Source organism: Aspergillus brunneoviolaceus, assembly GCF_003184695.1.
Source record: "Aspergillus brunneoviolaceus CBS 621.78 unplaced genomic scaffold BO95scaffold_18, whole genome shotgun sequence".
In the NCBI taxonomy this organism is placed as follows: Eukaryota; Fungi; Ascomycota; class Eurotiomycetes; order Eurotiales; family Aspergillaceae; genus Aspergillus; species Aspergillus brunneoviolaceus.
Window position 1 is genome coordinate 187,089 of NW_020290748.1, and position 15,089 is coordinate 202,177.

General features: G+C 51.7%; 3 protein-coding genes across 3 annotated transcripts; 1 reads left to right on the forward strand and 2 right to left on the reverse strand.

Moving 5' to 3' along the window:
• Positions 1-118: 118 nt before the first annotated feature.
• On the reverse strand, positions 119-5,250 carry BO95DRAFT_71401 (putative ABC bile acid transporter). Its single transcript, XM_025592163.1, has one exon. The coding sequence runs from the start codon at positions 4,964-4,966 to the stop codon at positions 227-229; it is 4,740 nt and encodes a 1,579-aa protein (XP_025444390.1). The 5' UTR covers positions 4,967-5,250; the 3' UTR covers positions 119-226.
• A 2,177-nt stretch (positions 5,251-7,427) lies between these two features.
• BO95DRAFT_409422 (putative ubiquitin conjugating enzyme (UbcC)) lies at positions 7,428-8,709 on the forward strand (the record flags this gene model as incomplete). Its single annotated transcript, XM_025584139.1, has 3 exons — positions 7,428-7,869; positions 7,980-8,106; positions 8,219-8,709. Exons 1-3 carry the CDS (start codon positions 7,804-7,806, stop codon positions 8,707-8,709), a joined length of 684 nt encoding a protein of 227 aa, XP_025444391.1. The 5' UTR covers positions 7,428-7,803.
• Positions 8,710-10,186: 1,477 nt separating this feature from the next.
• On the reverse strand, positions 10,187-12,345 carry BO95DRAFT_71489 (S8 family peptidase). The gene is made up of 4 exons (XM_025592164.1): positions 11,677-12,345; positions 10,677-11,612; positions 10,311-10,620; positions 10,187-10,253 (listed from the first exon to the last, which is right to left on the reverse strand). Exons 1-3 carry the CDS (start codon positions 12,049-12,051, stop codon positions 10,444-10,446), a joined length of 1,488 nt encoding a protein of 495 aa, XP_025444392.1. The 5' UTR covers positions 12,052-12,345; the 3' UTR covers positions 10,187-10,253; positions 10,311-10,443.
• Between the last annotated feature and the right edge of the window lie 2,744 nt (positions 12,346-15,089).

The window sequence follows — 15,089 nt, forward strand, 5'->3', positions numbered from 1 at the left end:
GCCAAGAATGATCAAACAATGGAGTTGATTCTCTATCATATATGAAAACAATCAAACACATACAGCGATGTAAAATAGACACGCGCCTTGAGATAATTATGTACCATAACTTTTATGGCCCCAGTGCACAGGAAAAATTCACAATGAAAAGAACAACAGTGGTATGTATGTGATGAAAAATGTTGATCATCCCCGGCAAATGACTCATGATTCAATAATATGCAGTCTATGTCGAGGTGTCCCCACTCCTACTCTCCCAGGCCCTCTTGGCACCCTCCAGAAGACCATCCATATTTCCACTGTTCTCACACATGCTGCGGAAGAGACCATCCTCGCGGTTGATCAGCGTCCACGGGTGCTCGAACTCTATGACCTGACCATGGTCAAGCACCAGCACTTTGTCGTAGTCAATGATGGTTTGCAAGCGGTGGGCGATCGTGATGATCGTGCTCTCCCGGAGCTCGCGTAGCGTCTCCTGGATCTTCGAGTCGGTATTGTAATCAATCGACGCGGTGGCCTCGTCCATCATCAGTACCTTCGGGTTCTTGAGGAGGGCACGAGCAAGGCATAGAAGCTGGCGTTGGCCTTGAGACAAGTTGGACCCGGACTCGGAAACGGCAGTCTCCAGGTTCAGGAAGATGTTCTTGTTGTCTAGGACAGTACTGCTGGTGACACCATTTGCACTGGGCTCCGCAACAGTGCTAGTCGTTGTGGGTGTAGCAGTGCCCGAGGTTCCTGGGCCGATCAAATGGACGCGCCGGAGGGCGGTGAAGATCTGTTCGTCGGTGAAGAGATTGAAGGGATCGAGGTTGGTCCGGATGGTGCCCGTGAAGAGAGTAGGGTCTTGAGGAACGATAGTGATCGCTTCACGCAAGTCGCGGAGACCAATCTTGCTGATGTCCACGTTGTCGATGACGATGCGTCCTTTCTCGGCTTCAAGACCGCGGAACAGCGCAAGGGCAAGAGAGCTCTTTCCAGCACCCGTACGACCGACAATGCCCACCTTCTCGCCAGGCTGTACCGTGAACGAAACATTCCGGAGAACAGGATCCAAGTCAGACCGGTACCGCGTGGTATAGTTGGCAAACTCAACCGAGCCGCCACTGGGCCACTGAGCCGGCGGTCTGGAGTCGGCAATGACAGCATCAGCCTCTTGTTCCACATCGAGGTACTCCTTGACTCGCTCCACCGAGTTCATGTTCTGTTGGACTTCAGAATACAGCCGGACGAGCCAAAGAACGTTGTCGGTGAACGTCACCGCATATGTCAAAGAAAGTCCAGCAGCACCGGCATCAACCTTCCCGACATTCGCAAGGACGAAGATAGCAGTGAAGAAAGAGACCAGAGCTCCAGTGACGTCAACACGCAAGGCAAGCCAGCGGTTGCTAGCCCAGAGATAGATATGAGGACGGTTGTAGGCATTGATCCGACGATGGTTATCAACAATGAATCGCGGTCCGTCACCATAGGCACGGATGGTCACAATACCATTCAAGGTCTCGCCAAATTGCTGATACAGCGGGCTTCTCTGTACAGATTCCAGTCTTTTCAAGTCCCGAGAAGAGTTCACGTAGACAGCACCAAGAGCGACATAGATCAGCGTGATGAAGATACCAGCAATCAAGAATCCGGGGGTGATGACCGAGATCAGTATCACGATCATGATGACAGACGCGAGACTGTGAAGCATGCCAATGGCGACAGGAGCAACTTCCTGGTCAACGGCCTCGACATCCTTGGAGAAGCGGTTCATCAATTGGCCGAGAGGAGTCGAGTCAAAGAACTTGAACTTAGCATGAATCACGGACCTCAAGAGACGTTGATGGATGGTGAACGAAGCATGCAGAGAGCCCCAGAAAAGGACGGCTTCTCTGAGCAGGGAGATCAGGACGAAGGAAAGACCCAACAGCGCGTAAACACCAAGGTAGTACGTGATGTTCACATCGTTGTCAACCCCGTCATTCTTGCGGGTGCTGAATTGGGGTGCGCTGAAAACCGAGGTACGGGGAACACCGCCAGCATTGAACGAGGGCATTTTGAGATTGGCCACCGCCGCATAATCGCCAGCATCCTCCTGTCCAGCGCCCTGGGTCTGATACGAGTTCGCCCATTGCCTGATCCAGATGTTGGTAGAGACCGATCCTAACTGTTGCAGACAGAACACTAGAACAGCGACAAGCCAGTAGGACCAAGAGCCCATTGAAAGCAGATACATCTTAATCGTCGACCATTTGATGCTGCCCGTCGTTTTAGACTCATTGAGTTTGGACGGGTCGTCTTTCCCTTCTGAGATCTTCGCGGTGGTGCCATTGACTGCCGAGCCATTCGCGTGGTTATCGTCTTGTTGTTCCTCGGCATCAGAGGGTCTGCGAGAAAGGCGCGGAGTGCTTGCCCTGGATGTCGGTCGAGATTTGAGGAGCTCATCACCCAAGGCCCCCGAGGCAGCCACCTCATCCGGAGGGCCCTGTGCTGCGATCTTGCCGTTGTTGAGGACAAGCACATAATCTGCTTGAGGGACCGTGAGAGCAACGTTGTGCGTCACAAGAATGCAGGATCGGTTCATCATAAGAGGGCCAGTCAGAGCCTGACGGAAGATATGCTTGGCGGTGTGCGAGTCTACGGCACTCAAACAATCATCCAAGAGCAAATGGCGAGCTCTGCTGTAGACCGCACGGGCGAGGGAGATCCGCTGCTTCTGACCGCCTGACAAGCTGATGCCCTTTTCGCCCACGAGAGTCTGATCACCAGCGTCGAGAATCTGGAGATCTCTCTCCAAAGCACATGCCTTGATCACAGCATTGTACCGGCGTTGGTCGAACGGAGATGCAAACACAATGTTATCCTTTACGGTAGCGTTCACAAGCCAGGCTTCCTGTGCGCAGTACGCAACACTCTCGATGAGACCCGTCTGCGGATCCACAGGAAGTTCCGCGCGATTCGCAGTGCCGCCAGGGAGATAGACCCTTCCTTCCAGAAGTTTCATCTCACCCAACAAGGCCATAAGCAAAGACGTCTTTCCAGACCCAGTAGCGCCGGTGATAACATTCAGCTTGCCGACCTTGAACGACACATCCATGTTGATCAGGCGGAAATTGTCCTTGGCGTCGTCCGATGGGTCATCGGAATATCCCGTCTTGGAGGCACCCCAACTGAGAGTGGCCTTCTCCAGTGCGATCTTAGCTGGCTCCCCAGGCGATTCCTCGTGATCAAGCAGACGATACTTCTCAGTCTCGTCCTCATTGAGGTATTCATCCACACGATCGAGCGAGACTTTGGATTCCTGCACGTGTGCCACCATATCTGCTAGCTGATCCAAAGGCACACGCAGCAGAGAAAACATGGACAATGCGGGGAACGCGATTGAAGGTGTCAATTGTTTCTTTTCCACCACCGTGTACAAGAAGAACGAGGCAAATGTGATCAGGATTGGCGTGCCGTACCAGACGGTAGCTGCTGAAGACCAGATGATGTAACGGAATCGGAGAGCCTTCAATTCGGTCTTGCGCTTTTCGTTGACAATATCCTGGAAACGCTGCTCCCACGCAAAATATTTGATGATCCGAATGTTTTGCAGAATCTCATTTGTGCTGTGGATACGAGCATCGGTTCCCTTCAGAATCTGTTTCTGAACCTTTGAGAACTGCTTGGCAATGATGAGGTTCACAGGTAGCATGAGCACCATGATCACGATTCCAGCAAAGGAGCTCAGGCCCAGTAGACGATAGAGAAGGGTGACAGCGATGATAATCTGAGTAGGCACACTGGCCCAGAGGAAGTGCAGGTAGGCGCCAACTTCGCTAACCTTGAAAGAGTCAATGGCCATCAGGTTGATGATAGTACCAACGTTAGCCAATTGTTTTTCATCAGCTTCCTTGGAATTTTTCGCTGTGGTGCCGTTCGTTTCAGGGTCGGCAGTCGCCTTCTTCTTGTTCTTGCGACCAAAGGAGAACAGGCCACCCTTCTTTTTCTTGTCGTCATCCACCTCAGAAGCCTTCTTAGGGGCGGTTTCGACAGTTGAGCCAGCCTTTCTCCGCAGAGCCTTGGCGTAGATCTCGCCAATGATGATGGCACGGACTTTGACGCCGAGTTTGCGTCCAATCCAAAGGGCTTGTCCGTCAGCAATACCTTGAATGGCTCCGGAGCAGAACAGAAGAATGGCGTATAGCCAGGCTGCATTTGCTGTGGTCGATCGTGGATCCTCGACATACTGAAGGATCGCTCTAAGCAAGATAGTGGGCAGATACGTGAAGCAGTTTGAGAAGATCGTCCAGGCGCCCTGGTAAAGAAGCGTACCGTAGAAGTAACGGGCCAACTTCCACCAGAGAGCACCTTGATAGTGCCTGCGTCGGAAGTCCTCCAGCACCGTGGCGGCTTTTTGAGACGCAGTCAAGTCCCAGACATCGTCGAGTTCCAGGGGCTGTCTGTAGCCCTTGAGGATCAAGGGGTCCAGCCATCCGAAGGTAGCAAGCGAGAGCAAGCTGGCCGTGGGATGTCTCGCGGGCTCCAGGCCGTCCTCATGCGAAACGAGGACAGACTTGTTCCCTCTGCGGGTGGTCACTGCAACCAGCAAAAGGAGAGTCGACAAGGCGAATTCAATCGAACTGAAGGTCAAGGCGCGCTTGGAAAGTGGGTGGATGACGGCAGATCGGAAAATGAAGACGGTAAACAGCCATTGCAGCCCATACAAAGCCGCAGTATGGTTCCAGAGCCGAGGAGAAGAGTGGAGGTCCAGCGTCGATAGGAGCAGCCGGACCAATGCCAGGAATAATATATAGGACCATGAAACTAGCTTCGCAATGGCCGGGAGAGAGCCCTGACGACCCCAAGCATCTGTAGATAGAACAGCCACAAAGACGGCCACTTCTCCCGCAAGCGCGAGGATTTCCAGAGATAGAATGGCAATCTCGCCCCGTGGGCGATCCACTTCGAAGTGAGGCACCTCGCTTTGCGTTGCTTTACTCAGCATTGGATCTGTTTCCCCTTCCTCATCGTCCCCGATAGCCGTGGTTGCCGTATCCTCATCTTCTTCGTTATTCACCAAGATCTTGTATGAAACCCCTCTGCGAGAAAATAGATAACCGTATGCAACGCGAAGCACGATGAGAACTAGAGAGAGCCCGCAGGCCGTGAGCGGGAGAATAACTTGCAGGTAGCTAGAATCATGGCTTGTTAGTTCATATTCTGGCACAGCGCCCTACACTGGCCGGAGAAATTCAACGTACTTGCGTTGGAAGCAACGAGAGAGGTCATCACCGGCCCAGATAGGGCCATGGCATTCCACCCCCATTATTGGTAGACGAAGAACGGTCGAAACAGAGGAGCTGCACAGATCATGCGCTTGTGTGCTGAATTCGAGATATAGACTGAATTAGGCTAGCCAGCAATTGTTAGACGAGAAGGCGTCCTGTGCAGTGGCAAGAGAGACAACGTCACGGCATATAGATGCAGGACAAGCCTAGCATCGCCGAACGGGAAGGCGGAGAAAAGCGATGTAGTCAACTTTTCCACCAGAGCAACGGTTAGGCACGGGCGCAATTATACAGCGGCGATGGTCGCGAGGAGGCTAGCAACATAGCACGACCTCAGCGATGATATAGGTTGTTGCAGGAGAGAGGAGACGAGGGTAGGCAGTGAAGGTGGAGGGAAAGAGAGAGAGAGAGAGAAAAACTGGGAGGGGGGAAGGAGAGGAAAGGTGGAAGACCAAGAAGACAGAAATGCGGCGATGACGAGCAGCAGGCGGACGCCGAGCGAGTGGGACAGCCCGTGGAGAACAGCCCGGCAGGCTACACAGCAGTCCACCAGCTAACTAACCTACTAGACTAAGTTACTAGTTCGTTAAGACTCGTTAGTCAGTCTTCTTCCCCCCTAGTCAGCCTCTAACTTGCCCTGGAAAAACTAGAAAAAATAGTAGTGGAGGCTGTTTTCCTCCGCCCGCAACGAATATTCCAGACCCCCAGGAAACTAATCCAATTGCCTTCCAGGCTTCCCACGCTGCGACAAAAGTGAATTAGTATTACTGCCGTTACACCCAATTCTACTAGTGGTGTTTCACCAACGATGGCTCGGTATTCGCCAGGATAGATACTATATTTCTGAGACTTTTATGACTCCTCTGGATCCATGGTCAACCCTCCATCCGTCCTTCACGCAATGCTGACATTGCACGCAAGACGTGGGCAAAACATGCAGTCTTCTTGTCATTCAGTCATTATCAGATGCTTGCATTCCCGATGCGTCCAGTGGAATTGATGTATCACAGATCAAATCAAATCACTTTATTTTAACCACCTCTTTCTGGCTGGTGGATCCACTTTGCCAGGTGCGATCTTGAAGGATTTCATCTTCGCTTTTTCTTGGAGTCATTAGGGCAGATGTCCCCAGATTTGTGAGAACTCTAGGGTTCGTTCCGCAGTCGACGAGCTCTGGATTTTTCCTATTGTCGAAGAAAGCTACGAAGAACATGGTCTCGAACTTCCTACCCACAGACCTCTTCTTGACTTTTCGTCGAAACTAAATTTTCATGGAAAATGGAGGAATGAGAGGGGTTGGAACATAGGGACATGCGAGGGCTGTCGGGCTGTCCGTGCATGCTGCATACCCCTTGCCGGTCACACCGACTCGACTGACAAACTCGACCCTTTGACCTTTTGTTGCAATTGACGCGGTTGATTCGTCATGCGCGCTTGGCTGTTATCAAATTTCGCTTGGAGCTGTGAGTCAAGCTCTGGGAAGGTCATCACTTGACAGGCGTCGGCGTCTGAAAATGGGATAAGTTAGTTATTAGCTGATTTCGTAATCTGAGTCTGATGGGGCGCTTTCTTTATCATCCGAGAGATAAGCAGCGAGGAACAGCAGGAGCAGCAAGGCGGCTAGAAGAGGATATGTGCCTTTGACTCAGTGGCATGTCTTGTCCATCCAGGAGCCCTTCTTGTTAAGGTAGTCCTTAGGAACTCCGTCGGTCCGCGTCTCCAGGTTTCCGCCTGGAATAGAGGGTTTCACCCGGATTGCTGGGGACGATGCCGTAATGATATCACGAACACGATGATAACTGAACAGCTGGTCCAAGACTCCAAAGTAGTCCTAAATAAGACTACAGCGACTTTTCCCCACTCGAAGGGCTGCTTTCCCCCCTCTCGAGCCCCCACTGTTTGTTCTCCTCTTAAGCTATGAAAACCAATGAACGTCAGTGATTGCTCATCTGTTTCTACACTGTGAGTGGCTGCCCTGGGGTGTCTTTCCCACCTTTGGGGCCTGACTAAGCCGACTTTGAAGACCCTTCCGACTTGTATCTTATCAATGCTTGAACACAGCGGCATTGCCTCGGAGCTTGAGTGTCATGGGTTATGAACCCGCCTGCTTGTTCGGGTATTACTTCAAGTAGGTATAAGGTAGGTTTCGCTAGATCGAGGTGGCTCATGGCAGAAAAAAACTCTGCGGAGAGATTCCATCGGATTTCTAAGGAAGTGATGAGGGAATCGGGCACGCCACTCCCCCGGGACCTTCCGTTGCGCGTGGGATAGCATGGATTGCCACAGCGGGACTAGCGGCCTCTTTCACCGAGCGGCGTCTCTTGCCGGACAATGACCCTCACTCCAACTTGTCTCCCCTCACAAGATCGTGTCTCTCACCACCACCACCACCACTACTGCCTATCTATTTGATCTTCAGAACCCGAAGGAAGCGATCTACGTAAATATCTTCAACTACTCTGCTTCACCACTTGGGATCTGTGTATATTCATTTGTACCCCTTGATTTCTGTGGCTACTCCCCGCCCGCCACCCCTGCCTCTCCGTCGCTCACCATGGTGGAACGCATCTTGATGAACGAGTACAAGTCGTTGTCGCAAGAGCCATGGGTTAATATCGAAGTACGTTCCCATGGATTTCTTGTCTAGGTTGACATGTCGCGGAACTATCCACCTAACCGCGGACCACTTCCCCCTTATCGTGAAGGATACTGACCGGATTTCGCTCCCAGATCGATGAACAGAACATTCTCAACTGGAACGTGGGCCTGATCGTCCTCAACCCAGACTCGCTCTACTATGGCGGATACTTCAAGGCCTCAATGAAGTTTCCGAGCAACTACCCTTATTCCCCTCCAGGTTGGTCAGCCCGTGTTCGCTACGCCTGGGCCCTAAGCGCCTTGCCCCTCCCTCCCCTTTCTATACCAGAAATGCGCATATCGCCTAACTTGATGTCATTATTATCATACAGAGTTCCGATTCCTTCGTCCCCTCTATCATCCGAACATCTACAAAGACGGAAAATTGTGCATCTCCATCCTCCATGCGCCCGGCGAGGACGAAATGTCGGGCGAACTAGCCTCGGAGCGGTGGTCCCCGGCCCAGCGAGTCGAATCCGTCCTCATATCTATCCTCTCGCTACTCGACGACGCAGAGATCTCCTCGCCCGCCAACGTGGACGCCTCGGTGATGCTCCGCAAGAACCCCGAGCATTACAAGTCGATCGTCCGTCAGCACGTGGAAGATTCGAAGAAGGACATTCCCGAGGGGTTTGTCATGCCCACCCACCACACGACCTCGACGGCCAGGGCCATCGAGAAGGACGACTCCGACTTCTGGGCGGAGAGCGATGTCGACGACGACGTGTTCGGAGGCAGCGACTCCGACGAGGATCTGGATGTGGATGATGAGGACCAGGAGACGGGCAGTGAGGAGGAAGACGAGCCAGTCAACAAGTCTTGAGGGGAGTCTAATCGGAGCTCCCCTGTACATTGTGGGTTTGCGACGGGCAAATCCGCCAGACTTCTTCTCGCCTCCTGGATCCGGCGCTTGGAACACATTGGGTTCTTTCTGCCTTATTTTTTTCCTTCTATTTTCTGTCTTATAACCGGCATAGCGAGGCGCATTGGACGGACGATATAGGCCACGGAGCAGCATATCTCTATCTGTGATTTACACATCCACTTCATCTGCAGAGCATGGACGGACGGGGTGTATTTTCTTTTCAATGCATGCATGCATATATCATTTAGCCATCATCTACTCTTATCATCATCGAATCTCAAATCTTCCCAGAATCAAAACCCCCCCGTAGCACAGTATCACAGCGAATGCCTAAGCAGCGCTAATCAAAAGTCCAACCGAAGCAGATGATCCAAAGAAGATGATGTCACCCCTCCACGGGACAGGAATGTCATCCACCAACACCACCAGTGAGAGTATTGAGTAATCTTCCAGCCGATCATATCTCAATCCAGCGACACATCCCAGCGGGGCGCCGGGGGGGGGGGGGGGGGGGGGGGCCTCCGAACGCCTCCGACTTAGCACTCTTCTCGCATGTAGCATACTTAGTGTATGGGCTCCCGGTGCCTGACCGTCCGTCCTGATGATACCATCACGCGGGAGGGGAAGAGACCCAGGAGAGGGAGGGGTGATTGTCCGAGACCCGTCGATCTTCCTCATTCCTTCCCCATTCCCTACCCCTCCTCATTACATGCATAATCCTGCCAACGCTAAGCTAAGCAGCTCTCGCGCGGTGAGGAAAGTAAAGCATAACGTTCCTGGGGAGAGGTTCGTAGCGACCTCGTACAGTATAGCGCGGATTTCAAATGCTATGCTTTGCGCCGGCGGTATCGAGAGAGGACTGGTTACAAAGAATGAGATTAGCATCTGCGCTGAGCCTCTTTAGTTGTAGGGGCGCGAAGATGAGAACGCGAGGTGTATTCGGCAGGTTCGAATGAGAGAGTGCGGGTGCCATTGAGTTATTCGAGGGGGGAGTCATGTGGATGGATGAATAAGTGGAGTTCGGGCCTTATCAGAAGGGGAACTTACGTATGAGTAGGACCTGGCCTTCGCCGCGGTGCTTTGCACTGTATAGTACAGTCAGTATAACCCGGCGTCGTGGATGGGCGCTGAGCTACCGCTAGAATAGTGGGAAGCGCATCGCTCAATACAGATGTAGACGTCAATCCAAGCCTAGGAGCAAGATCGAAATCACTCAGTCAGCGTTTCAGTGAGGCGTATGTGTGCATATAAAGTACAGTAAGGAACTCAATTGCTTATCGACGACGAGGAACCGAAGCTATCTGTTCCGTACGTAACATGTGATGAGCTCCACTCTCGTCAGGCAGTCACACCACAAGATACAGATGTTCTCATACAAACTACATTGACTGATCTCCATCAGCAAGATACTATTTCTCTAATAATCGTAACAAGTTGACAGTCTGGTAAAAGCACCCAAAAATTCTAGATCAAAGCGTCATAGGTTCTTTGCGACATGTATACTACCGTAAGGATAGGTCAGACGGGCGGATAACATCAGGATGGTACAATTGACGCACTCAATGCATCAACTCCAAAGTAATAGGATAAAAAAAGCCAGCGCCAATGTCCGACCTGCTCTTGTCTTGATCTCAAGCTGTCTTGTCTTGACGTCAAAAACTCAAACTAGGTCTGTGAAACAAAAAATCAAATCTATGCAATGACGGCGTCCTGGATCTCGCTGTAGATAGCGCCAAGCTCCTCGGAGAGCATCTTCTCGGCCTTGTCAACCAGGTTCTCAAAGCGATCCTTGATGGTGGAGACCTTGTAGCCGCCGTTGGCAACAATGTCGGTGTAGTTGCTGGAGCCACCGCCGTTCCAGGCGAGGAGCTAAAGTATAATCAGTCACAATTACTACCAGAGTGTGGAGAACGCGGTCAACTTACGTTAGGGGTATCCGATGGAATGTCAGTAAGGGCACCCTCAGTGGCAATGGAGATCAAGTCCTTCTTGAGCTTGGCAGGAGTGAGCTCGCCAGCAGCGAAAGCAGAGTCGGCATCAGGCTGAAGGGAGACGAAGTAGGCCAAGAGACCGCAGATGTGAGGAGAAGCCATCGAGGTACCAGAGATGGTGTTGGTGGCGTGCTTGCTGCCAATCCAGGTGGACAGAATGTTAAGACCAGGAGCGAAGATGTCGGTGCACTTGCCATAGTTGGAGAAGTAAGCACGCTCGTCGCCGAGGGTCGAAGCGCCGACGGTGATGGCATTCTCAGCAGCAGCGGGAGAGTAGTTGCAAGCGTCAGCGTTGTCATTGCCGGCGGCAACAGCAAAGTGAAGGCCAGCCTCAACACCAGCGTTGACAGCATCCTCGAGGGTCTTGGACTTGCCACCACCCAGACTCATGTTGGCAACACTACCCTTGAAGCCCTTAACCTTACCGGCCTTAGCATCCTTGGCCTTCTTCAGGTGGGACTCAACAGCCCACTCGACACCCTGAACGACGTCGGACATCGTGCCAGAGCCGCTCGATCTCAGGACCTTGACAGCGTAGAGGTTGGCCTTCTTGGCCACACCGTACTTCTTACCAGCAATGGTACCAGAGCAGTGAGTTCCGTGACCATTGCCGTCAAGGTCCTCGTCATTGTTAGGAATGGTCTTGCCCCAAGTGGCACGGCCCTCAAAGTCCTCATGGTCGACGTTGATGCCGGTATCAATGGTGTAGGCATCAACACCCTCACCGCCCTCAGAGTCGTACAAGTACTTGTTGAACGTGCCAAAGGTGAGGCTATCACGGTGGGAGATACGGGCCAATCCCCAGGGTGCGTTCTTCTCAGTGTTCACCTCCATGGTGTGAACCTCGGAGTCTCTCTCGATGTAGGCGACCTGTTTACGCAAGAGCGATTAGAAGGGGTTGATGTGGCCATGGCAGAGACGACAGAGAACTTACATCAGGATGCATGCGGACCTGCTCAATAACATCCTCGTGGAAGTGGCCACTGTAACCGATCACGGAGCCACCGATGTCGAAGGTGTTCTTGAGACCAAGATAGACTTCTTCACCAAAGTCAAAGAGAGACCGCTTCTTCAGCTCGGTCCGCTGGCTTTGGCTTTGAGAGGAGTGGATGTCCTGCACCCAGCTGTGGTGAGCGGCGGCCGAGACCGAGGTGACGTGCTTCTTGAAAACAACAATGTATGAATCGGGAACCTCCTTTGCGTTGGATGCGGAGAGAATGGGAGCGGCTCCATTGTGGATAGAATCAACAAAGACAGGCGATGCAGCCGCCAGCAGCGGGAGCACGGAAAGGCCGAGGATGCCCTTCATGATGAGTGTATGGGGTAAGATGGAAGCTCAGGGCAGTGTAAAGGAGGGAAGCGATGAGGGTAGGGAGGGGGGAGAGGAAAGACGGAAGGAATGAGAGATGGAAAAGGGAAAAAGGAACTGGGAGATAGGAAGGTTGACAAAGATAAAGATAGAGGAGGAATGGAAGGGAGGGCGGAGGATGGGGGAGTTGTTGATTAAGAAGAGAGAGGAAGGGCGAGGAGATGAGGAGAAGGGCGGATGGAGGTGGAGATGGGGACTGCTTATCCTAACAAGAGGCAAGGGCAGCAGGTGATGATGCAACCGGCATACGGTAATTTACCATCTTTACTATCTTTACAATGGATGACCGGATGACACAGCAGATTCATTTGGTTCTCTCGGTCTTTAGCGTCGATCGGGCCCCGGTGATTAGCGCGGGCTCCAAGGTTGGCAACGGATTCTGGGGTAAACTGGAAATAATCATACAAAAGAGGTAAGTTTACCTTTACCTTTACTTTTCAGTTTACAGTTTACCTTACTCACAGTCTCACTTGCTCTACACTGACGTATGGGGGTTACAGTACGGCGGTAAACGGAGAATCCCCCAGCCTATCGTGGCCGGGGAACGTTAAAACATCCCGAGGGTATACGTAAGAGAGGCTGATAGGTTCTACCTGTCTGCCTGTTCATGATTACGGAAACTCCATTCTGCGATTCGGAATATCTGAGATATCAGGAATAGCTATAATGAGGCGAACTGGGGCGCAGCTTGCATCCCTCGTTACCTACTCGAGTACTAGTTGACCTACTAGAGGGAAGATACATGCGCTTGCCGCTGGCGGGTGGGTGACGAGGAGGTACCCTTGGAGCCAGTTGCCAGTAGTTAGCCCTTAGAGCTCGAGGAGAGAGGGGGCGGTGGGTGACTCAAGAATAGGTCAGCCCCCCCCAAATCAACCATCCTACTTGTTCGAGTCCTATACTACACTAACATTGTTACTGACATAACTTAATTCTCTGAATGACCCTCCTCACGATCATCGTTAATTTAAAGCTCGTGTGCTATCGCTTGTGTGATCAAATGACCCTGCATACAAGCTCTTCAAGCTTACCCGCCTCGGCCAGCTCAATCAGCTCAATCAGCTCTCCTTGTTGCGGAATTAGAGCAACCGACCCTGGACTGCAGGTACGTACCTGGCCCTGACCTGACTGGTATGTGACCAACTACTACCCGCCACCATTAACAAGGTAGGCAGCGCGCGCTCGGCACCCAGGCAACCCGGAGTCGCGTGCTCGGAGAGTCCTTGGAAGTGCTCGGCTGACTCCTGCTCCTCCGGGAAGGGGTTTTACCAAGAATTAACTTACATTACTGTTCACTGTATCATGGTCCTTGGACCTCCTGTAATGTTGGATAGATAAGACCGCTTGGTGCTTATCAAGGCCCACTTCACACCAATCATCGTCTTGATTGCGGTTGATCGCTTGTGTCACCTGCATCGCTGACTGGAGTAACCGCTGGATTCACCTTCCGACCGTCCATGGATGCTCGAGGCTGAGGCAGTGAACCAGTCATTGTGCCCCGACGCCACTGTTTTCAATCTTGAGATTGATCGGCTTAGTCCCTTGAATGGGCTGCAAGTGTCGGAAAGTCAATGATTGCAACATACGGTGACAAAGGCACATCAGGAACTCAAATCTGTACGAGGATGAAGTAGAACGCCAGCTTCCGGAGTTTCCATGATGGCTTCATTTCCTGGTTTTTTTTTTCTGATGATATCTTCTGGTCTGTCTAATAAGAGCCTCGTTCTGCCTATAAGAAAATGTAATGACCGGGCATTACTCGTATATGAGTCACTGAAAAACGACATCCAACAGTTAGAATTCTGCTCGACTGGTCTGATTGCAAGGTTAGGGAACAGGGTTCTTCATAAAGTTCATGAGGCAGTGGCACAATGACATGGGAGTGACTATATAACTCCGTTGTCCGTCATATAGAATTTGCTTCAGGAAGAGTAACCTCTTCTTGTGTAGCCTTCTGGTGATTAGCTGAACCCATTCATCATTCATAGCTGTAGCGTAAGCTATTGATGAACTTCTCAGTGAACACCTTCCGCCATGTGTATTATTTCTCATAATGAATGTGAAGAAGACCGGTCAATATGGTGAAAATGCATCGCACTATTTATAGGTCATCACTAGCAAGCAAGGTCTTGAGACACATGCTTTAGTTACTCGGTTGCTTCATCACAGCAAGGAGGACCTGACAACATATCTTCAACAATATCGCCATTTCGAAGAATGACAATATCGGGCCTAAATCCATTTAGTGACGCCTAAGTTAAACGTGTTAAGGGCTGCAGGTGTCACCTCTTGAGGCAGGCTTTAGTAAGGAGGAATCAAACTACTCCGAAGTACGAGTACCAAAGCGTGTTTGCACTTCAAGAGACAACTCCCGCTCCCTAATGGTTAACGCCTCGGCATTGTGCTAGGGCTCAGCAATCGCCAAATCTCCACTGTCCAAGCTGACAATATATAAGTTACTGATGCTCTTACTGTGAGCCAAGGTCCAGGGAGACAGCTGTGCGAGGCTGACCAAAGCATTGGAAATGGAGGTGGAATGACCGCGCGGCCTCTTCGAGTCGACTCGAGTGTCATGAGAAGCCCATGGTTTCATCATTTATCCCAGGGCCCAAGGATAGCCATGAGAGCAGCAAAACCTTCTTAGAAGAGATATGTGTCGATGAGACATACTTTCAACGAGGGACAAGGCAGTAAGTGCTCGATGTTGTCGAGTCTCCTAATGAATCCCCCCACCCCATGAATCGTGTTGATGCCATCCTCTATGTGGGCCTGAGGTGTCGACATGGCATATATTGTAAAAGCGGCACCGTCTCTTGATAAGCTCGGGTGGCTACGAGTTCAGCTGGAACCCAATGGATCTTATCAATTCTTCCTGATAGTGGAGACATGGTTGAGAAACTAGAATAGCTCGACCCAGCCGAGACAGCCGTCTTTCAAGCGCGTAGGGCAGCACTGCCCAGTTGCTGAAATCAGTGCGAGCA